The 25,414-nt window shown below is 37.7% G+C and overlaps 1 protein-coding gene across 4 annotated transcripts in view; it reads right to left on the bottom strand.

Moving 5' to 3' along the window:
• HDAC9 (histone deacetylase 9) overlaps positions 1–24,871 on the bottom strand; it is a 912,538-nt gene extending 887,667 nt beyond the window's left edge. For 2 of the 4 annotated variants that reach the window (XM_065939951.1, XM_065939954.1), the window contains exon 1: positions 24,752–24,861. In XM_065939951.1, coding sequence (XP_065796023.1) covers positions 24,752–24,776 — 25 coding nt within the window. In that variant the 5' untranslated portion in view covers positions 24,777–24,861. Of the gene's footprint in view, positions 1–24,751 lie in introns of all 4 variants that reach the window. The other 2 variants (XM_065939945.1, XM_065939953.1) reach the window with 2 other exon arrangements.
• Between the last annotated feature and the right edge of the window lie 543 nt (positions 24,872–25,414).

Here is a 25,414-nt window from a genome sequence, read left to right as displayed (position 1 = left end):
CATCAGATGACCAAAATAGTAGAGCTTCAGCATCAGTCCTTCCAATGAGTATTCAGGGTTGATTTCCCTTAAGATTGACTGAGTTGATCTCCTTGCTATCCAAGGAACTTTCAGGAGTCTTCTCCAGCATCAGAGTTTGAAGGCATCAATTCTTTGGTGTTCTGCCTTCTTTTCAGTCCAGCTATCACAACCATATGTGGAACACTGGGAAGATCATAGCCTTGACTATACAGACCTTTGTTGATAGAGTAGTATCTCTGCTTCTCAATATACTGTCTAGGTTTGTCATAGCCTTCATGCCAAGAAGCAATCGCCTTCTGATTTCATGGCTACAGTCACCATCCATTGTGATTTTACAGCCCAAGAAGAGGGAACCAGCCACTACTTCCACCTTTTCCCCCTTCTATTTGCAAAGCAGTAATGGGGCTGGATGCCATGATCTTAGCTTTTTTTTTTTTTTAATATTTAGTTTTAAGCTGGCTCTTTCACTCTCCTCCTTCACCCTCATCAAGAAGCTCTAAAGAGTTCCTCCTCGCTTTCTGCCATTAGGGTGTATTATTCATATATCTGAGGTTGTTGATATTTCTCAAGCCTATCTCAATTCTAGCTTGTAACTCATCCAGCCTGGCATTTGTAATGATATGCTCAGCGTATAGGGTGACAGCAAACAGGGCGACAGCAGACAGCCCTGTCGTACTCCTTTCTCAATCTTGAAATAATCAGTTGTTCCATACATGGTTCTAGTTGTTGCTTCTTGACTAACATATAGGTACCTCAGGAGACAGGTAAGGTGGTCCAGTATTTCCCTATAAGAGCATTCCACAGTTTGTTATGATCCAGTCAAAGACTTTAGTGTAGCCAGTAAAAAAAACAGGTAGACATTTTCTGGAACTCCCTTGCTTTCTCTATGATCCAGTGAATGTTGGCAATTTTTGCTCTCTTGTTCCTCTTCCTTTTTTAAATCAAGCTCGGACATCTGCAAGTTCTTGGTTCACATAATGCTTAAACCTAGCATGCAAGATTTTAAGCGTGAGCTCACATGATTCATACTAAGCACTTAAAAGACAATTTCATATTTTCCTGCTTTTATTTTCCCTTTTACTTTCAATGAGTTAAAACCATTCCAGGCACACAGTAGGCACTCAATATATACTTGTTGAATAAGTGAATTACTGCTACTATTAGCAATTCTATTAAAGATTGAGAAAAGATCATGGGATCTGTCCATTAGACAGTAATTGGTGCACTTAGAGATTACGTAAATGCCTAGGGGTTTTGAACACTTGGAGGAAACTGTTCCTTACAAAGCCAGTCAAAGGGTTTGGGTGAGGACATTCTAAATCAAGTAGCATTGTAGTGTACAGAGTTTCTTCAGGTTTTATTGGTTTTTTTTTTTTATTCTGAGTGTTAAAGATAACAGCTTCCAGCTAGAAGATAAAAATCTGTTTTATTGACTTTAATAGTTTTTAAAATTTGCTTTATTTAGAGTTTTTACAGTGTATTACCCCTTCATGTATCACTGCCTTGTCATGGTGAAGGGGCTTGCATAACTCAGTGAAGCTATTAGCCATGCCATGTAGGGCCACCCAAGACGGACAGGTCATAGTGGAGAGTTCTGACAAAATGTGATCCACCGGAGGAGGGAATGGCAAACCACTCCAATGTACTAACCCTGAGAACCCCATGAACTATATAAAAAGGCAAAAAGATATGACACCGAAAAATGAGACCCCCAGGTCAGAAGGTGTACAATATGCTACTGGGGAAAAGTGGAGGACAACTATTAATAGCTCTAGAGAGAATGAAGCAGCTTGGCCAAACCAGAAACAACAATCAGTTGTGGATGTGTCTGGTGACGAAAGTAAAATTCGATGCTGTAAAAGACAGTGCTGCACAGGAAGCTGGGACGTTAGATCCACGAATCAAGGTAAACTGCACGTGGTCAAGCAGGAGATGCAAGAGTAAACACGAACATCTTAGGAATAGTGAACTAAAACGGACAGGAATGGGTGAATTTAATTCAGATGACCATCAACACAGTATACTATCCCATTCAATCTTCAGTCCCTTGAGTTAAGGAATTTGGTTACTACTACCCCATTCTGTTCAGTCATTAAGCCATGTCCAACTTTTGTGATCCCACGGACGACAGCACACCAGGCCCCTCTGTCCTTCACTATCTCCCAGAGTTTGCCCAAATGCATGTCCACTGAGTTGGTGATGCTATCTAACCATTCTCATCCTCTGCTATCCCCTTCTCCTTTTGCCTTCAATCTCTCCCAGCATCAGAGTCTTTTCCAATGAGTCAGCTCTTCGCATCAGGTGGCCAAAGTATTAGAACTTCAGTTTCAGCAACAGTTCTTCCAATGAATATTGAGGGTTGAGTTCCTTTAGTACTGACTGATTTGACCTCCTTGTAGTCCAAGGGACTTTACATGACTACTGGAAAAATCATAGCTTTGACCATACTGACCTTTGTTGGCAAAGTGATCATTAAAGATGCACAAATGGAGATTCAGAGTTGAGTGACCTTTTATGGCATGAGTTCAATGGCATAAGTTCATAAGTCATATCCTGAGGTCTTTGAGAAGTTTTGAGAATACTGTTCTTTCCTCAAAATCCAACTTGCACCAGAGAACATCCATCCTCCTGCCAGTCGAGTGCCAGTGGCAGACGCTAATAGTTCAACTGCTCCCTGTTAGCTGCCACAGAAAAATCTGCCATTCTCTTGGGAAATAATCCGGAAAGTCTTCTTTGAAAGCTTTCCTGTAAAGAAGGTGCAAGCTTTAACTTCTGGTCTCAACCCACTGGTTAAACAGAAATATTCATCTCCATAATGGTATACTATAACTTTGTACAACTGCCTGTGGTGTTGGGCTCCTTGAATTTACATCATAGTTTTACCCCTAACTAGATGCACACTAGAAGAGTAATGCTCAAAATTCTCCAAGCCAGGCTTCAGCAATATGTAAACCGTGAACTTCCAGATGTTCAAGCTGGTTTTAGAAAAGGTAGAGGAACCAGAGATCAAGTTACCAACATCTATTGAATCATCAAAAAAGCAAGAGAGTTCCAGAAAAATATCTATTTCTGCTTTATTGACTATGCCAAAGCCTTTGACTGTGTGGATCACAACAAACTGTAGAAAATTCTTCAAGAGATAGGAATATCAGACCACCTGACCTGCCTCTTGAGAAACCTGTATGCAGGTCAGGAAGCAACAGTTAAAACTGGACATGGAACAACAGACTGGTTCCAAATAGGAAAAGGAGTATGTCAAGGCTGCATATTGTCACCCTGCTTATTTAACTTATATGCAGAGGACATCATGAGAAACGCTGGGCTGGAAGGAAGCACAAGGTGGAATCAAGGTTGCTGGGAGAAATATCAATAACCTCAGATATGCAGATGACACCACCATTATGGCAGAAAGTGAAGAAGAACTAAAGAACCTCTTGATGAAAGTGAAAGAGGAGAGTGAAAAAGTTGGCTTAAAGTTCAACACTCAGGAAACTAAGATCATGGCATCTGGTCCCATCACTTCATGGCAAATAGATGGGAAAACAGTGGAAACAGTGTCAGACTTTATTTTTCTGGGCTCCAAAATCACTGCAGATGGTGACTGCAGCCATGAAATTTAAAAGACGCCTACTCCTTGGAAGGAAAGTTATGACCAACCTAGATAGCATATTAAAAAGCAGAGACATTACTTTGCCAAAACAGATCCATCTAGTCAAGGCTACGATTTTTCCAGTAGTCATGTATGGATGTGAGAGTTGGATTATAAAGAAAGCTGAGTGCAGAAGAATTGATGCTTTTGAACTATGGTGTTGGAGAAGACTCTTGAGAGTCCCTTGGACTGCAAGGAGATCCAACCAGTCCATCCTAAAGGATATCAGTCCTGGGTGTTCATTGGACGGACTGATGTTGAAGCTGAACCTCTAATACTTCGGCCATACTGATGGGAAGATACTGATGCGAAGATCTGACTCACTTGAAAAGACTCTGATGCTGGGAAAGATTGAGGGCAAGAGGAGAAGGGGATGAAAGAGGATGAGATGGTTGGATGGCATCCCTGACTCAATGGACATGAGTTTGAGTAAACTCTGGAAGTTGGTGATGGACGGGGAGGCCTGGCATGCTGCAGTTCTTGGGGTTGCCAAGAGTAGGACACGACTGAGCAACTGAAGTAAGTGAGTGAGATGCACAACCTTGGACATGTTATTCATGTCTCTGAGACTAGTTTCTCATCTTCAAAATGGGGAATTTAGAAAACTGCACCTACTCTATAAGCTTTTCACTATGATTAAATGAGGTACTACATAAACACCACTTGGCACACTTAGAACTTAAAATATAATGAACACTCAGTACACAGTCATTACTATTCAGCAATGCATGATATCCCAGTCTGACAGAGGAAGCAACCCAGGTCCAGAATGATCGAGACACTGCATATAGAGACCAATCATCACTTTGTAACAGTAACCATGCATTCATTATGGGGAGAAAACACTCAAAATAATGACTGAATTTTTCATTGAATGCAAGTGTCACATTCACTCCACTGATTCTGAATTATTTATTTGTAAATCAATATACATTTTGAGTTTATAAATTGGAATGATGGGGTAGAACACTAGACTCATAGTTGAGATTCAACAATCTTAAACATAAGAAAATAAGGGAGTTCATAAACACACAGGGAAAAAAAGACCTTTTTAAAACATACAAATATGTATTCTCACATATCCTCGTTAACAATATATAAATGAGATCAATTTGTCTCCTTCCAAAATAGAAGAACTACAAGTTTAGTTTTCATAACTAAATAGACAGTATTTCCTTTTTTAGAAAGTACATGTCATCTCCTAAATGTAAGAATTTTCTATTTATTTACTCTCTCCTGCTCTTTTGTTTCTTTTAATAGTAGTTCTCAACATTAGTTGAGAATTTCAGGTTTTCTTTTGTTTTTTTAAGCTCTACAGATGATCAAACACAAAGCTCAAATTGAGAATCACTAGCTTACCAGATGTCTTTCAAACAAGTGATGGACATCTTTGCCTTGACTGCTATCTGTAAACAGTTTTTGTTATTTTTTTTACTACAAATCATCCTTTGGCTTACTCTTGAAAGTCAATCTTGACTTTCAAAGCAAGTTAGTTTTATTTCCCTTGATACTAAACACTTTTGTGAGAGTTCCATTCCCTTAATTTGCCTAATAAAGTTAGGTGGGATAAGTTATGTAAAAAGACCACACAATACCCAGCATTCAATTATGGTACTGGAAAAAAAGAAGGACATACAGGATGTAGTTTAGAGCTCAGCAGCATTTTTTAAGAAGTTAGGTATGATGTTAGTATTTGAGTTGAAATTATAAATTAATGAGAAAAAATACTATGATTTCTTGAAAACTGACACAAGAAATAAACCTGTATGATGTTAAAATATTTGATACAACCATAAAGTTATTCTGAAATTTTTTATATTCAATATATGAAACCTTCAAGTGAACATATTAGATTCAGACATCAATCCTAAAGGAAATCTATCCTAAATATTCACTGCAAGGACTGATACTGAAGTGGAAAGCCCAATACTTTGGCGACCTGATGTGAAGAACTGACTCCCTGGAAAAGACCCTGATGCTGGGAAAGATTGAAGGCCGGAGGAGAAGGGCATCACCCACTCAATGGACATGAGTTTGAATAAGCTCTGGGAATTGGTGATGGACAGGGAAGCCTGGCGTGCTGCAGTCCATGGGGTCACAAAGAGTTAGACTGAGCGATTGAACTGAACTGGTGGAATAATGAGGGGAAAGAACAAGACAAGCATGGGAAACCTGATCTGGTTAAACTGACAGTGAATAAAGTACAACACAACACATCCTTCAAAGACAATAATTTTATTTCCTCGGTTATATAATACTGCCCTTTCTTGCATACCCTGTGAGAACAGTGGAATGAAAATGTTTAAGGTGCTCTGAGAGGAGGTGGAGAAAGATTCATTCACCAGTAAAGACTCCTCACTCCTCATTTACATGTTTTCTGTCCTTTCAATATCTTAGTTTACAAACTGTTTACATGACAAAAACATTGAACTACTTTGCCAATCTTCCTACCCTACCATAACCTTTCTGTAGAGTAGGCCTTCTCTACTGGGAAAAATATAACAGTATGGTTAGAAAATGGAATCCAACAAAGACCCTAAGGATTTGAAACTAAATCAGGTTCACAGATACAGGTAACAGAAGTTAAGATAATATTTTGATCTATCTCCTTCAAGCAATTGAAGTTATTAAGGGGAATCTTACACAGAGTAGAAAACATTCAGCATTGAAACTGGTTCATTCACCTATTTAAACAATTGGGGATTTTCATAATGAATCATGTATTGAGTGACTGGAAGCCTCAAAGAGGGATAAGACACAGTACCTGAAAGTTTTAATGAGGGTTGGTCCTTGACCTTCTGTTCTTTTCTCTTTCTTTCATCTTTTAATTCATAAGGTGATGTTCACTAATTTGACCTCTCTTCAGATGATTTTTAAACTCCTCTGGTCCAACTTCTTTTCATCAACTTTACCCTCAAGTTAGCCATAACTATTTGTATCGTTAACAATACAAACGCTAGGTTTCAGGTATCTAGATCCTGGTCCTAGATGTTCCACTCTATTTACTGTGAGCTTAATAGAGCAAGGTACTTAACATCTCAAGTCTCAATTTCCCCACCTATAAAATGGGAATAATAATATTGACCTTAAGAGTTACAAAAAGAATTCCATGAGATAAACACAATGGTAAAATTTTGGCTAATGGACACAACTCAGCAAATGTTAGCTATCTTTTCTATCAATATCCCTCATTCCTATTAACTTCAGCCTCATTCCTGAACATCAAAATTAGCTTTGTTACTTCCTACTATGTTTTTCTGTCTTCTATCCTTTACCACATCCTGGATATTCCTCTTTTGAAGCAAAAAATAAAAAATAAAAAAACCTAGCTCTCCATTTTTTTTTCTCATTGATGCCTGCCTCCAACATGTATAGAGTGCACAGAGGTCCAGCTATCATGTTTCTAACTTTTTAAAATGTATAAATCAACCTATCAGTTGTTAAATAAATACATTCTACACTCCCATCTTGAAAGACTATACCTTAGAAATGCCCTAGAAGAACAGGTATAAACTTAGATTTATCAGGCACCTCTGGGTTCTGGGCCAGAAAGTCTGAGCAAAAGGGAGAATCAAGGCCTAGACTTTGAACCCTGGCCTGTACTTCCAGCCACGACCCACCTCCTTTCCCTACCTCCAAACCTCTGTGAGTTCTCTTCCCACCACTTTCCCTTAGAGCCATCTTTGAAAACTTACCCATGCTTCAAGGACTTTTCAAACACTTTCTTCTCCAAATTTCCCTTGAGCCAGGTATGATCTCATCCTCCTCTGAGTGTCCAGATTATTTTGTCTCTATCTATTCTAATGACACTAAAGGCATTTTGTCTTGCACTTTTATCAGTACCTATGTGTTTGTCTTTCTAGTTAAAGGCAGCTTCTAATCCATCAGTGATTCTCTGTGCTCAATGTTAACAGCATGTAAAAACCTACTGATTAGCCTTTTAAGAAAAAAACCCACTGAGCTCCACCCCGAACAAAGCAGAATGTGAAATGAAGAAGCAGGCATGGTTATTTTTTAAAACTCTACTGCTAACGTTGAGTTGATAAGAGCTGTATAAAATTATATATTCTTTGGGCTTCCCAGGTGGCACTAGTGATAAAGAACCTGCCTGCCAATACAGGAGATGTAAGAGACACAGATTCAACCTCTGGGTCAGGAAGATCCCCCAGAGGAGGGAATGGAATCCCACTCCAGTACTCTGAAAAATCTCATGGACAGAGCAACCTGGCAGGCTACAGTCCATAGGGTCACAGAGCTGCACATGACTGAGTGCACACCCATATATTCTTTGCAGGGCAAGGTCTATGAACACATTCTTCTGAACTGAATTTAAGCTAATGCATGTTTTTCCCACTGCAAAACACATTCTGGTCCACAGGCTGCATGTAACTCTTAGACTTACTGAAAAAATTTACCAGTGCTGAAGATGGTCACTTATGCTCTAGAATTATGCAAAAGGAGACATACACAGAATTAATCTCACTCTGGATCAAGTTGTCTCCTTTACCTTTAGCTCTGCATTTATTCTGTATGGTACATCTTATTGACAACATACTGCACTTCTTAAAGGCATGGTCAGCATATTATTCCTAATATCTAGCACAGTATGTGGCACACAATGGGCATGAAATAAAAGTTTAGTGAATGGGTGAATGAATGAGCCAAATGCATGTATAGAAATTACAAGCCAGCAGGAATTCAGAAACTATTTCAGTTGTTCAGTAGGCTGAATAATGACCCCCTTAAAAAATATCCACCTCATCCCTGGAACCTGTGACTATTACCTCAAACGGCAAAAAAAAAAAAAAAAAAAGGAATCACCGGTGTGATTAAAGATTTTAAGGTGAAGAGACTAATCATATGCATCCTTGAAATAGGGAGGGAAAGGGAGATTTGATATACACAAAAGAGGAGCCAGCAATGTGACCTCGGAGGCAGAGGACAGAATGATGCAACCACAAAGTAAGGAACACTGGTGGCTGCCAGAAGCTGGAGGAGGCAAGGAACAGATTCTTCCCTCGAGCCTCTGGGGAGACGAGCCCCCTGCTTACACCCTGACTTCAGCTCAATGAACTGATTTTGGACTTTTGCCTCCAGAACTGTAAGTGAATAAATTTCGGTTGTTTTAAGCCATCAGGTTTGTGGTAATTATAGCAGCCACAGGAAACAAACACAAGATGGAAAACTTACATCCAGAGAGGTAAAATGACTTTTTCCAAAGCCCAAAGTTAGGGCAGAACTGGGTTTTTGATAGAGATTTCCTGACTCCTTCAGGTACTCTTATTCTTTCCATTTTACTCTGCTACCTGCTACATATTTCAAAGCCCACAGAGTCCTCTAACTCTTCGATTTAAATCTGAGTAATAAACAGAGCCTCATCTATGACCACAGAATGGAAACTGTAAAAATTATAAATCTCTCATGCCAATCTTATTAGCAGCTTATCTGGTTTGATCAAAAGAAAAAAAGTCATCTGACAAACTTGTCGCTAATATCAGGTTCAAAAAGATACTCAGGGCAAGTATTTCACTAAACCACATGTAATCAATATGTGCTCAGTCACTAAGTCACACCTGACTCTTCTGCGACCCCATGGAATGTAGCCTGCCAAGCTCCTCGTCCATGGGATTCTGCAGGCAAGAATACTGGAGTGGGTTGCCATTTCCTTCTCCAATGTAATCAGTATACAACAATAATGTGACTGGATGTGAGGGTGGGGGTGGGAGGGCACTCACATGGAAAATGGTATAAAAACACAGCATAAAGTTGAAGTAAGGCAACAAATTTATTCACTATTGGGAGTGGGATAGAGCAGGAAGCCCTATAATACAATAAGAAAGAGGAAAGGTGTAGTTCCATTTGCTCAAAAGTGAGCAATACTGGAAACTGTGTTAGAACCTGGAAATGGTGGTCTTTCTCATCAGTGTGGTAAGAAACTACACACAACAGAGTTTACAGAGACATTCACAAAAGGGTAGTTTACAAGTTCCAGTTGAGCAAAAATTACAAATTTATGTGTAATAATTCTAAAAGAACACTAGATCCTTTACTATGTTTTTTCACAATTATACCTTTTAGGTACCAATATAACAGTCATGACATATTTTCCAAGCAAGGAAACTGGGACAAAGAGAGATATAATGAATAATAGATAGATGACAGGTAACACCTGTTTCCAGAGCTTATATTTAAGTCTCTAGGCTTCAAATATGTATTTGGATAATTTCTCATTAATAGATAACAAAGTATTCAAAGCAAGAGATATGGGTCTATTTAGATCTGATGAGTGTGAACTTTTTTTTCATAGCAGTTGTGAGGAGGGGTAGAGAATACTAAGGAATACAAGGAAGGCAGAAATATCAAACCTCCTTGCCTCATACATTGGTTAAGAGCATATAACCACAACAGGATATAAACATTTCCTTAATGATCCTACAGTTATAACAAGCAAAATAAACAATCGAACCTTCACATGTCCCTATTCCCTAAGGACCTCAGGTTTACCTTGTAGTTTAAAAATTAGTCACTCATTTAGACCGGAGCAAATCTCTATGGATTTGGGGAGTTCGCTATCAACTAATGGGTTATGGCACTGTTGTTGGTGTATGTTACCCCACAGGAAGCTGGACCATTGCATCATTCAGGGTAAAAACATACTTGTTATGCGTGTGACAAAGAAAAACCTACCCAAAAACATCCCTCAGAGAACTGTGAAAGACATGCAGTGCTTGTCTGTTCCCCATCTGTTCTTTTCATGATCTTGAGAAAATGAACATTCTTACAGATATGAAAGGAACCCTGTATGACTAGGTATGTGCCAAAGTAAGACATCACTCTGTCCAGCAAATATCATACTGCAACACTGTCAAGCCAAAAACATCTATAATGGGGACACAGAAAGTTTAAGATCCCAATTTAATCTATATGAAGATGTTACCTATTATATTAACAAGCTTATAAGTTCACCATTTTAAGTAAGAGGAATTGGAAACTTACAGATTGAAAAGTCTTAAGGTTTTAAACCAGCTGTTTATACATACTGTATATAAAGTGCTCAGACATCAAGGACATAAAAAGTTAAGTGTTAATAATACCCTATGCAAAAATTGCATGAGTTTTTAAAAGTTTAAAGGCAGATGATCCAATAAACTTTAAACTAACTTTTAAAAATCTCCTGCTTAATCACAACTCAAAACTCTTTTAACTTTTTGTATTCTTAAAGAAAAAAGAAATTTTTCTATTTTCTTTTCTTAAATATACTATGCATTTTTTAAAAGTAGGGAGGTAGCTTATAAGTATTGCAATAGGAAGAGGTCGAAGGTACTAAAACAAAAAAAGGATGCAGGTCTGCTTCTACCACTTTGCTAGCTAAGGCCATCCATCCCAAATTTAGAGACTTTTCTGCATTTAGGAAACTCAGCGTGTGACTGCAAGTCTTGCAAACAGTAAGCACTCTACCGCAATGTTTATTTTTCAAGTGACAGACAAGCAACCCTAGAAAGAGAAAAAAACATTTGAATGCATAGAACTAAATAGAGGAAAAGAACATCCCAAAATCATCATTCAGAAGTAAAAAGAACAGAAAGTCAACAAATGAGCACAGAAGAAGAAACGAAGGCAAGGGATATGATTTTCCAGAGATTGAGCAGCTTGGTTTTGCTCAAATGTTTTCAACAGCTTCCCCACCCTCCAAGACAGTACCACCATCATCAGCCTCCTCTCAAAGCCTTTCATTCTTCACTTGTTTGGTTCCATTGATATGCTAGGCAGCATACTAGTTAATGAAGGAAGCAACTGGGAGTAACATAGCCAACTACTTTATTTTGTATCAAAAGAAAAGAAAAAAAAATCAGAAAAATGCCCTTCCTTCTTACAGAGCTATTACTAAGACAACGTCCAGTATCAAGAGATAAGTTCCATAACTGACAAAGGTAGCAGATGTCAGAGGAGCCCACGAAGGCTTCACAGAACCATGGAATTGGATTCATGTCTTGAAAGATGAACAAAGACATTTCCCAAGATATGGAGAGGTGGAGAGTACTGAGAAAAGCACTCTCAGCAGTTAGACAAGTGCATTTAAAGGTCTAAAGGCAGAAAAGCAGGACCTGTGGAAGGCACACAGCTCCATGTGGTGATCAGAACAGAGTTCAGGGCTCATTGAGGAGAAAGAGGAAGGTAAATCTGGAAAGGGTACATACGCAGGTATATATCAGGTAGGGGTGATGGACAGTCACTGATAATTCTTAAAGAGGGCAATGACTTGATTAGATTTAGGCTGAAGGAAGCATAATCTCATAGTAGAAAACAGACTTGCTACCAGGAAGTTCAGAGCCAACTCCATTCCTTTTCTGCAACTTCACAGAACCTGAGTATATGTACTAAAGGTGTTTACTTTATCCAATTTTCCTTTCTTTATTTCTTTTCTTTTTCATGTGTTTTATTTTTTAAACTTATTATATAGATCCCAAATCCTGTTTGGAGTTAGGCAGCATAAAAGAAAAATAAAGAAAGGTAGAAAGGCAGATGGCTAAGCAGATTATCAATTCTCCCAACAGAAGGGAAAATGAACTCTTCTTTGACATGTTTTATTGAAATACAGAAATTCAATAACATGCATTATCTAACACAAGTTATGGTATATATTCTTTTACCCCTATCTGTTATTAGCTTCCTGACCTTTCCTACTAATTGCTAGGTCCTTTAACTGAAATACTATTACCTTTAAAATCTGTTTATCTATATATCGTTTCACTTTAAACATAAAGCCAAAATAAGAGATATTCATTCAATTCTCCATTAAAAAATCAAACACAATATTATAGGCACAAAGATATATATATATATATATGTAATTAAAAACCATAAAAACAATGCAAAAATAATTGTCATAGCATATACTCTTATTTTCTTAAAGCAGCTTTTAAAATATCTCTAACTATAATGCTTATTTAATACAACATATAATGAGGGAAGACAAGACTTTAGGAAGAATTATTTCACACTCACTGGCTTAATAATTTATTATGACAGTATGCCCTAAATGATAGTAACATTTCCAAAATGTCCACGTCCTTGAACACACTGGATAGACATCTGCGGTCCCAGTGACAAACCAAAAAAGTACTACAATGACTTGCAATATTTTTCCTATCAGATAGAGATTTTTAAAAGAGAGTTTCAAGGTAAAGTTTTGACTTTGCCCATCTGCAAAGCCGTCTTAGATCTCCAGAAAGCACTCAAAATCTCAAGATCAGAAATATACTAAAGTCATGACAAATCAGTTTATCTACATTTTCTAAGACTTCCTTATGGAAACCTTTCTTTAGAATCATGCCAAAGAGTGAAACAGTGTAGTTGTTAGAACATTCAAGTTCTTGTTGTTAGAGTGTACTCACCAGAAAATGTGCATAATATGTATAATGTTAAATATTATGTTTCCTTAACTAGTTTATGGGCTTCCCAGGTGGCTTAGTGGTAGAGAATCCACCCGCCAATGCAGGAGATGTTAGATTCAATCCCTGGGTTGGGAAGATTCCCTGGAGAAGGAAATGGCAACCCACTTCAGTATTCTTGCCTGGGAAATTCCATGGACAGAGGAGCCTGGCAGGCTACAATCCATGGGTTGAGAAAGAGTTGGACACAACTTATTGACTAAACAACAGCAACAACTCATGTATAAAAGTCATGTCAGTAATAGCTGAAGACTGCAAAAGAATCATGCCAGTTTATCTGAAATTATAGTGAGAAAGAAGTAATATTCACAGTTCTTAAAGTTTACTTATTGGAGTCACACTTTTAAACACCTTCATAGTTTAAATATGATGATGAAAATCTAAGTCAAATAAGCCATGGTTAATAAATACCTGTTTTACATTGATCTTTTCATGAATGCAGTTATAAAACAACACTGAACTTTTTGAAGATACATTAGCAAAATTGGGTACATCTGCAAAATATACGTGGACAGCCTTTTGTTTATAGGATTATGTAGACATTTATAGAGTATTTTTTTCCTCTTTGTACTTTGAAGCTGGCTCCTCAGAATACCAAAGAAAGTGTGTGTACATGTGTGCCCATATGTGACTGTTTTGCAACATTATAATGATTTTTAGGGATTAAGAGTTATATAGGGCCACATATGCTCCAATAAATAACACTCAAAATGTTTTACTTTCTGTGATTCTCTATATATGTCTTAATTTTTATCTGTCATCTTTTGAGAATGGCAAAATTATTACAGCAAATTCTAACTCCAGAGGAAATTTCCCAGCTCAGCCAGTTGCCAGTGGATCTATAATATCAGTAATGAAGAGAAAGTTTTCTTAGAAGTTAAAAGTCCGGAAGAAAAGGTTAATTACATATAGCTGCCTGACAAGCAACCATCTATCATAAAAGGAAAGAGCTTTATATAATCAAATGCCAGAAAGTTATCATGAAAAAAAATAAACTTCAAAAAATTTCACAGAGTACCTCAGAGTTTTCTACTTCCTCTTAATCAAAACAGATTTTAAAGAAAAACTCATCAATAATTTAGTCATGAGTCTTTCATTTTGGATATTAAAGTATCTAAAGAAACAGAAATCAACACACGGAACATGCATTGATAAAATGCATTGATTGTAATTTGTAAAGATAAGCATGACAAAATTCAACCCATAGTAATGCCTCACCTATTAGAAAGTCAGAATTTTCTTGTTCTATATAGCAAGACAGTTAGACAGCATCACCAACTCAAAGGACATGAATCTGAGCAAATTCCAGGGACAGTGAAGGACAGGGGAGCCTGGTGTGCTCCATGGGGTCGGAAAGAGTCAGACACGACTTAGCAATGGAACAACACATAGCAAGATAAAAAGAACCAAGAAAATCCCATACTGAGAAGTTTAGATTTAGCAATAGTACAAGAATGAATCACTTAACTCTGAAGTTGCTGTAATTAAAAAAACTAAAACAATATTTAATAAAATTTAACATGAAGTATTTCCCACTTATCGTATACTCTGTGACCAAATTCTGTTACAGCAAACTTCAAGGGACAAATTTATTCATTATCTTAGAATAATTTTTTGAACACTACTTGAAATAGATAATTAGCTGGGAGCCTGAAATTATTTTAGTTAAATCAAGATTACTGTAATAAGATTTAGCCTGTATTTCATTAAAAAGCCAACTGATCAGATGCATCTGGGGAAGCCATAACCTTGATTTGTCTATAGCTCTATTTCATTTGCCATTCATTTTTTATGGTAATTCATTGTGAACAAATTGAAGAAAAACATACCCACTTGGACATGATGATATTTGTTTGTAGCTTTGCCCTGGTTTTAGTTTCCTACTTAATGACTAAATGGCACCACAGTGGGTAATGCACTAGTAAAAGTGGTGAATCATTAAAGACTTCGTAAATTTTAAAAACAGGGGCAGGCCTTCTGGGTCCCATATGCTTCTAGGAAACCCAATGTTGTGCTGTATTAATTGAACCATGAAGCTTTTTTTTTTTTTTTTTTTTTTTTTTTTTTTTTTTTTAATATTATTTTATTAGTTGGAGGCCAATCACTTCACAACATTTCAGTGGGCTTTGTCATACATTGACATGAATCAGCCATACAGTCACATGTATTCCCCATCCCGACCCCCCCTCCCACCCCCCTCTCCACCCGACTCCCCAGGGTCCTCCCAGTGCACCAGGCCCGAGCACCCGACTCATGTATCCCACCTGGGCCGGTGGTCCGCCCCACCATAGATAATATACATGCTGTTCTTTCAAAACATCCCACCCTCACGTTCTCCCCCAGAGTTCAAAAGTCTGTTCTGTATTTCTGTGTCTCTTTTTCTGTTTTGCATATAGGGTTATCGCCACCATCTATCTAAATTCCGTATATATGTGTTAGTATACTGTAATGTTCTTTATCTTTCTGACTTACTTCACTCTGTATAATGGGCTCCAGTTTCATCCATCTCATTAGAACTGATTCAAATGAATTCTTTTTAACGGCTGAGTAATATTCCATGGTGTATATGTACCACAGCTTCCTTATCCATTCATCTGCTGATGGGCATCTAGGTTGCTTCCATGTCCTGGCTATTATAAACAGTGCTGCGATGAACATTGGGGTGCACGTGTCTCTTTCAGATCTGGATTCCTCAGTGTGTATGCCCAGAAGTGGTATTGCTGGGTCATATGGCAGTTCTATTTCCAGTTTTTTAAGAAATCTCCACACTGTTTTCCATAGTGGCTGTACTAGTTTGCATTCCCACCAACAGTTAAATCACAGCAAGATCTTCTATGACCCACCTCCCAGAATATTGGAAATAAAAGCAAAAATAAACAAATGGGACTTAATGAAAATTAAAAGCTTTTGCACAACAAAGGAAACTATAAGTAAGGTGAAAAGACAGCCCTCAGATTGGGAGAAAATAATAACAAATGAGGAAACAGACAAAGGATTAATCTCAAAAATATACAAGCAACTCCTGAAGCTCAATTCCAGAAAAATAAACGACCCAATCAAAAAATGGGCCAAAGAACTAAACAGACATTTCTCCAAAGAAGACATACAGATGGCTAACAAACACATGAAAAGATGCTCAACATCACTCATCATCAGAGAAATGCAAATCAAAACCACAATGAGGTACCATTACACGCCAGTCAGGATGGCTGCTATCCATGAAGCTTTTATTAGTGCTCTTTAAAAATGCTTGCAGTGAAGCTTTTATTAATGCTTGCCCTCAAATTGTTTATACTGCTTAGCATTTCCATAGGTTTTTTTTATTTCAAAGAACTTTTTGATCATTAATTATATCTACTCTACATTTCTATAAGGGAACTCAGCTGTTTAGCAAAATAGAGGCATGAGAGGAAAACTCAACTAATTTTTGCCTAACGTTTGCCACAGAAAAAAAGAAAAGTAATATTAATAGAATATAAGATCTTGCCACAAACCTTTAGTTTGTATAAATAGCCAGGTCTCTCACTCAATAAGGTGGATAGTTGATATAAGTGTTCCCACAATGATGGAAAAAACAGAAATGAGCCACCTATATGCAATTCGCTTTGAAAACTAAAATTACAGGACTTAGGAATACAGTTACTATAGTAACTCTGCCATCCAGACTCACTGAGGAGCCCATGAAGCCACAACATTATGAAATCCCAGGGGGCATGATGGCTATTGTGTTCTATGTCTGGAAAATTCCTTTGGGTGGATTTTCATCAAAATTACATTATATACATTCAACTCATCAAAATTAAAAGTCACACTGGAATCACTCCAGGGCTCACAGAGCCTAATTTATTTACTCTTAAAAATATTCAGACTCAAATCATGTTTTCTATTACCTTGGGATCATTCTAAAAATTTGATCTGGGTTAAATAATTAGAAATTTGTTCTGAGGAAGAAAAAAATGTATTCTACCTATAAGAATCTCCTTGGTTCATCTCCACATAAAAACAGAATGTCTTACTAGCAGAAAAAACATTAATATTAAGATCTAGAATTTCAGAATTTAATTACAAATTATTACTTCCTCTAGAGAGTGCCTGATGAACTATGGACGGAGGTTTGTGACATTGTACAGGAGACAGGGATCAAGACCATCCTCATGGAGAAGAAATGCAAAAAGGCAAAATGGTTGGCTGAGGAGGGCTTACAAATAGCTGTGAAAAGAAGAGAAGCGAAAAGCAAAGGAGAAAGGGAAAGATATTACCATTTGAATGCAGAGTTCCAAAGAATAGCAAGGAGAGATAAGAAAGCCTTCCTCAGCAATCAGTGCAAAGAAATAGAGGAAAACAACAGAATGGGAAAGACTAGAGATCTCCTCAAGAAAATCAGAGATACCAAGGGAACATCTCATGTAAAGATGAGTTCGATAAAGGACAGAAATGGTATGGACCTAACAGAAGCAGAAGATATTAAGAAGAGGTGGCAAGAATACACAGAAGAACTGTACAAGAAAGATCTTCACAATCCAGATAATCACGATGGTATGATCACTCACCTAGAGCCAGACATCCTGGAATGTGAAGTCAAGTGGGCCTTAGAAAGCATCACTAAGAACAAAGCTAGTGGAGGTGATGGAATTCCAGTTGAGCTATTTCAAATCCTGAAAGATGATGCTGTGAAAGTGCTGCACTCAATATGCCAGCAAATTTGGAAAACTCAGCAGTGGCCACAGGACTGGAAAAGATCAGTTTTCATTCCAGTCCCAAAGAAAGGCAATCCCAAAGAATGCTCAAACTACTGCACAATTGCACTCATGTCACACGCTAGTAAAGTAATGCTCAAAATTCTCCAAGCCATGCTTCAGCAATATGTGAACCGTGAACATCCAGATGTTCAAGCTGGTTTTAGAAAAGGCAGAGGAACCAGAGATCACATTGCCAACGTTTGCTGGATCATCAAAAAAGCAAGAGAGTTCCAGAAAAACATCTATTTCTGCTTTATTGACTATGCCAAAGCCTTTGACTGTGTGGATCACAACAAACTGTGGAAAATTCTTCAAGAGATGGGAATAGCAGACCACCTGACCCACCTCTTGAGAAATCTGTATGCAGGCCAGGAAGCAACAGTTAGAACCAGACATGGAGCAATAGACTGGTTCCAAACAGGAAAGGTGTACGTCAAGGCTGTATATTGTCACCCTGCTTATTTAACTTGTATGCCGAGTACATCATGAGAAACGCTGGACTGGAAGAGGCACAAACTGGAATCGAGATTGCCGGGAGAAATATAAATAATCTCAGATATGTAGATGACACCACCTTCTTGGCAGAAAGTGAAGAGGAACTAAAAAGCCTCTTGATGAAAGTGAAATAGGAGAGTGAAAAATTTGGCTTAAAGCGCAACATTTAGAAAACTAAGATCATGGCATCTGGTCCCATCACTTCATGGGATATAGATGGAGAAATAGTGGCTGACATTATTTTTGGGGGGCTCCAAAATCACTGCAGATGGTGACTGCAGCCATGAAATTAAAAGACGCTTACTCCTTGGAAGGAAAGTTATGACCAATCTAGATAGCATATTAAAAAGCAGAGACAATACTTTGCCAACAGAGGTCCATCTAGTCAAGGCTATGGTTTTGCCAGTGGTCATGTATGGATATGAGAGTTGGACTGTGAAGAAAGCTGAGTGCCGAAAAATTGATGCTTTTGAACTGTGATGTTGGAGAAGACTCTTGAGAGTCCCCTAGACTGCAAGGAGATCCAACCAGTCCATCCTGAAGGAGATCAGTCCTGGGTGTTCATTGGAAGGACTGATGCTGAAGCTGAAACTCCAATACTTTGGCCACCTCATGAGAAGAGTTGACTCATTGGAAAAGACCCTGATGCTGAGAGGGATTGGGGGCAGGAGGAGAAGGGGATGAAAGAGGATGAGATGGCTGGATGGCATCACCGACTCCATGGGCATGAGTCTGAGTAAACTCCGGGAGTTGGTGATGACAAGGAGGTGATGACAATCGCGTGCTGCGATTCATGGAGTTGCAAAGAGTCGGACATGACTGAGCGACTGAACTGAACTGAACTAGTTTTGAACAGCACTAGGTTTTTATGTATCAGAAAGCAAAATAAGTGAGCTATAGTTTAGCATGTCTTTTTTTTTAACAGTGGCGGGGGGGGGGGGGGGGAGTGGTCCCAGAACCTGTATTTTTGACAAGAGCATCAGATGATATTTATTACCTGACATGTTTGGAAAACTCTAGGTTAGATGAGCCCTAAAGTCTTCCCTTCTGAATTCTGGCAATCCTGATAAAAATAAATTACCAGAAATGTTGTACAGACTGCTATACAGAAGAAATTAACTTCTGTTCCTATAATTATTAAAATACTTAACACACTGAATGGACCAAAACTATTTACACTTCTGTCTCTCACTAAAAAGTATGTCCATAAGGGTAGAAACCATGGTTTTAGTACTGTTTGTGTCCCCACTGATTAACACACAGCTTAGTACAAAATACATGTATGAGTGAGTCAGTGAAAGTCATTCAGTCATGTCCAACTCTTTGCGATGCCAGGGTGTATACAGTCCATGGAGTTCTCTAGATCAGAATACTGGAGTGGGTAGCCTTTCCCTTCTCCAGGGGATCGTGCCAATCTAGGGATCGAACCCAGGTCTCCCGCATTGCAGGTGGATTCTTTACCAGCTGAGCCACAGGGAAGCCCAAGAATACCCAAGTGGGTAGCCAATCACTTCTCCAGGGGATCTTCCCGACCCAGGAATCAAACCAGGGTCTCCTTCATTGCAGGCGATTCTTTACCAACTGAGCTATCAGGGAAGCCCAAATACATGCATAGTAAGTTTTGATGAATGACTATCTTAACTGCAGCAGCTAGCTGCCAGTCTCATGCATACAGTCTTAACTGCCAGTCTCATGCATACAGTCTTTTCTCCATTCAGACTCCTCAGAGCCCAAGATCAATGCCCAGTGCTCTAACGTAGAACGTTATTGGGGAAGCAAGATTAAAATAAAAATCAGTGTATTCCATATTCAGAAATCAGTATTATTTGACTGAATATATGATTGAGACAGAAACATTTAGTCCTTGATACTGACTCTATTTGAACTAGAGAACTCCTATGAGAATTTTGTCAATGCCTGAGGAAAATAAGACTTATACCATCCCAGAACCAATTTTCAAGACAAACAGAAATACTCTATCTGAAATACTTACTATAAAGAGTTTCTGGAACAACTGGAGTGAGACTATTTTTCTGGTGTACAATAACTCCTTAGAGCCCTTTGCAGAACAAAGGCAAAATAAATGGATGGTGATTGCATAAGACCAATTTAATTCTTTTTAGACAGGTTTTTTTTTTTAAGGAGATGTGAGAAAAACAGTTTTTCTAAGTCAAACAATTAGGTTACTTCTCACCAGCAGAATATATATGGCACCATGAGATACAGGCTAACAGTAGCTGAAGAATGTTTTAATGTTTGTGGCTAGAACATTTTCCTTTATATAAATGCAAAGTGCATTTCAGGTCTCTCTGATCGCAGTTTGTATTTGGAATAAACAGAAAAGAGTCCCCCCGCCTGATCCATTTGCTATGACTTTCTTCAATTTAGAGTTTATTCATAAGAACTCTCCAAACATAACTGATTAAGACCTCTGTAGAATGCTGCTCTCAGCAGACCAGAAGCATTTATAAGAAAGAAAAGTCCATAAGAAAAATTTTAATGACTCTAAAGTCAAATGAGCTTCATTTGGTGACTGTCTCATTTATCATCCACTCTCCTTCTAACTAAACAATTATCATGACTGGCAATAACCTCCTCAGCGAAACAGCAGCCTCGAAGGACATTTTCATATTACAAAATCATACTCTTGGCAGGGTATACTGATTTCAGTTGTCAAATATTACCAATAGTGAGCTATGCTAGGTATCTGTGGGATTAATCCAAGTATTTGGTATTATTTTACTTTGTCTTTTTGAAAAGGAGTCCAGTATATTTGATCATCTTATTATATATTACATTTACATATAGGAACTCTGAGTCTTTATATAATGCTACAAATTGAGCATAAGAAGCTGAATTTATGTGCCACTCACTCCTTCTCTATACACACCTTAAAACATGGATTCACGTCCCCTTCTTACACAAACAACAGTCTATGCTGCACAGACAATAAGATTTCTATTTAACCTGAAACTCCTTTAATCATATATATTTTTTCTCTCTCAAAAGTTAGGTGCATGCATTCATCTGTCTTCCTTTTCTCTTTTACCTCACAAAGTTCAGTAAATGCTACTTCTGACCATCTGTTCCTTACATGTACACTTCGTTTCTATAGCTTTTTTGCCCAATATACTTTACCTCTTAAGCAGTTACCTCAACAACAAAAATGTCACTCCCACATTCTGTTCCACACATCAGATGAGAAAATTAAGACTGGAATAACCCTTACATTGATCTCTCAATAAAAACTCATTACTTTTAGAATGAAATTCGATGTAATACAGACATACCTGAGAAATGACCTAAGATGTCCATAGATCACATTAAGCATCAACCATAGAATTTCTCACCTGTTTGTCTTTCTGTCATTTGGTCCACTTTTTTTAACCAGGTGAAATTTTAAAATATTTCTTATTACATTATATCGATTCTCCTTTTCAAATAAGGTGATCAAAATATTTCTGTATTCATTCATTGCCAAGTATATACCTTTAAACATGCCTTGACCGGCTAAACTGGGAATCTAACGGCTTACAACAGTGTTCTGACAGGATTGTGTGTTTCACATTAAAAATAAAAGGGTCCATTTTGAAATTCTGCCATGTGCAAAACATGAATGGATATGAAGAGAATTACGCTGAGTGAAATAAGTTAGAGAAACAGATACTGTATGATATCACTTACATGTGGAATCTAAAAAGTACAACAAACTAGTGAATGTAACCAAAAAGAAACAGATTTACAGATACAGAGGAAAAACTAGTGATTACCAAGAGGGAGAGGAAAGGGGAGAGGGGCAATATACAGATAGAACTTGTCATATATAAAATAAGCTACAAGTATATATTAAACAACATGGGGAATGTAGCCAAAATTTTACAACTATAAATGGAAAGTAATCTTTAAAAATTGTGAACCACTATATTGTACACCTGTAGCTTACATAATATTGCACATCAACTATACTTCAATAAAAAAGAAGAAAATAAGTGAATCCAATAACTATTTAAAAGTTAAATTTTATAAGTTGAGTTTAATTATAATTTGGATCCAAAAATTTCCCATATAGTTTCATCCTTCATTAGCCTTAATGAGATCTGCATTTTGTGTCCATTTCAAGATTACAAATTCAGGTAGAAATAACAAAAAATCTATTTTCCCATGGTTCTATCTGACCGGTCATTTTCTGTGAAGTAAAAGTGGGAGGTAAACAAACAATGTGGAGAGGATATGGGGAAGATGAGTAGAGAATAAAGAGACATAGACAATTTTATAAAAATAAATAAAAAGTATAGCTTCTGGTCTTGAGAATTAAGGGCACTCCCTGTATAAATTCTAGACAGTAACTTGTAGAAATGGAGTAAGTTTGGGAAGCACCGGTCTAGCCTGCTATACCTGTTCCACATCTGCAATCAGCCAATTTGTTCCAACTTCTTTCAGTATGTTTTTTAATGATTCCAACACATTCTACTACAAGAAAAAAAAGTTTGACTATGGTATTTCTAAATTAAATGTTTCTTTTAAATTATGTAATTTTGAAACATTAAATTTATATATAAATAAATATATATACTCCCATTGACAGAGAAAATATACATAGAGTAAGTCCCCTACATACAAACCTTAAAGATGTGAACTTTCAAAGCTGTGGACATGTGTGCCGGCCCCTGTAAGCCAGCTGTTGTACTTCTCTACTTTCTAAGGTTCTGTACTATAAGATTAAAAATGCTTCACTTTTCTGCTTATTTTTCATGCATGTGTTATTTGTGTGAAAAGTATTATAAACTTATTACAGTACAGTACCATGCAACGGATTGTGTTAGTGGGGACCTCAGCTAACTTTGTTGGACTTACTAACAAATTGAACTTAGAAACACGCTCTTGGAATGGAACTCGTTCATATGTAAGGGACTTATTGTAATACATATTTTAAGGATAATATACACATATATAAGATGCAAATATCTTTTTAGGTTCAACTCAATAGAAAGGACTGTAATTCTATACTTAATTGTGATAAGTAATGCAGGTCACACAGAGGGCTGCCTGTGAGGGTAGGCGTGTGGGGCCAAGAGTGGGTGGGGAGCAGGCAGAGGTGGAGGATGCAAGAGGTTTAGTAGGCTAGACCCATGCTTCCCAAAGTGTAGTCCCCAGGCAGCAACAGCATCACCTACAGAAACCTGTAAATACTGCAATTCCTGGGACACACCTAAGACCTGAATTTAAAAAAAAAAAAAAATGGGGAAGTGGCTTCATTTTAACAAGCCCTCCCACTGATGCTAAAGTTTGAGAACCCCTGAGCTACATGGACTCAGATATAAGAAGCCTAGGTAACTTCATCTCTTATTCAGATAATAATGCCAATTATAAATCATGACTGTGACTAAAGATTCTGGAATATCTTTACTACATCATTTAGAACAAACAAATACTGTTACACTCTCCAATAATTTCTAGTTCCAAATTCAACACAGAAACTGGCAACTTGCTGGGGATGTGGGGAAGGCTAATGAGACACTGAAATTCCAGAGCAGCTGATCTGGGTGTGCCCAGCCCTCCACAGAGTGAAAATCTTGGCAAAAGATTTCCCTTTATAAACTGAGTAAAATATTATACTAGCTTCAACCTTAGGAGTTGGATAACTCAAGGATATCAATATGCTGAAATATTTTTAAAGAATACACAGAAATAAATACTCCCATAATGATCCAAACAGAAAATTCTTTTTAAATTTGTCTATGTTTCACACGTGATATCTGAAGCTATTCCATCATTCTGAAGATTTGGATCGTGTCTGTTCCAAAAGTGACACCCTATTCCTGGAGAAACGGGTATTGGCTGTGCTGATCACAACACTACATGAGCCACACATTAACTGGACTCAGAGGAAGCAGGTGTTGAGATTATAATTAAATATGTATATAGGAAACAGGAGTGGCAGCAAAGAAGGGTGGGGAAGAAAAATATCCTTCCTGTGTGTCACAGAGATGGAAGAGGAGCAAATCCACAAGCTGACTTGCAAAGACCACGACATCATTTAAAAAGCATACAGATAGGTATTTGGTCAGAAAGACTATGGATGTAAATTAGATGCCTACGTCATATTTAATAAATATTTATAACTTCATAAAATCCACCCCAAATGTTACATTTGCAGCAGAAGAATTAAAGTCTACTGCTCAGATAACAAAGCAAATGAAATTAACTGCCTGGAATGCAAGTTGGTTATGCAATAGAGGATTGGCTATAGAACACAGTTCAAAATTCATTATATCGAACAAACTTCATCAGGAGAAAAAAGTCATTTCACAATTTAAATTGCTTAACTTGATGCAATACAAAACAACATCTTTCATACTAAATTTGTTTAAAGTTTAAAAAGCAACCAGACTGACCGGACCGCACTGGTGAACTCATCATGGAAATAAGGAGAAGGATGGATGGGCCGAGATGCAGACTCACAGCCTTCTGTTAGCTGGCAATGCTGGTCCACGAGAAGCTGGTCTAGGCGGGACCTAGAATGTAAGAAAAATGTCTGTGTATTATATACGTTACATCAAGCCACACAGGAAAAGAAATATAAGAGGACCAGCCTTGAGTTTCAGTTCAGCCACAGCTCGACGGAGAGTCTCTGAGGTAGTCACATCAACCTCCCAGGTTTCTTAAGTCTTCATTTATAGAAGAGCAAATTTACCAAAGCACAAAAATATTCAAACACTAAAATAAAATAATAGATGTGGAAAGAATACGTGAAAAACACTTCGTGTTATTGTTGTTTAGTCGCTAAGTCATGTTCGACTCCTTTGCAACCCCATGAACTATATAGTCCATCAGGCTTCTCTGTCCACGGGATTCCCCAAGTAAGAATACTAGAGTGAATTGTCACTCCTTTCTCCAAGGAATCTTCCCGACCCAGGGATTGAACCTGAGTCTCCTGTGTGGGCAGGTGGATTATTTACCACTGAGTCACCTGGGAAGTCTGAAAAGCACTCCACATAATTATAATTAGTTTCCTATTTACAATTATAACTAATTTGTTGTTATCATTATTACAGACA

The sequence above is a fragment of the Muntiacus reevesi genome, chromosome 6 (assembly GCF_963930625.1).
Source record: "Muntiacus reevesi chromosome 6, mMunRee1.1, whole genome shotgun sequence".
Lineage (NCBI taxonomy): Eukaryota > Metazoa > Chordata > Mammalia > Artiodactyla > Cervidae > Muntiacus > Muntiacus reevesi.
This window is presented reverse-complemented; position numbering and strand designations above follow the sequence as displayed.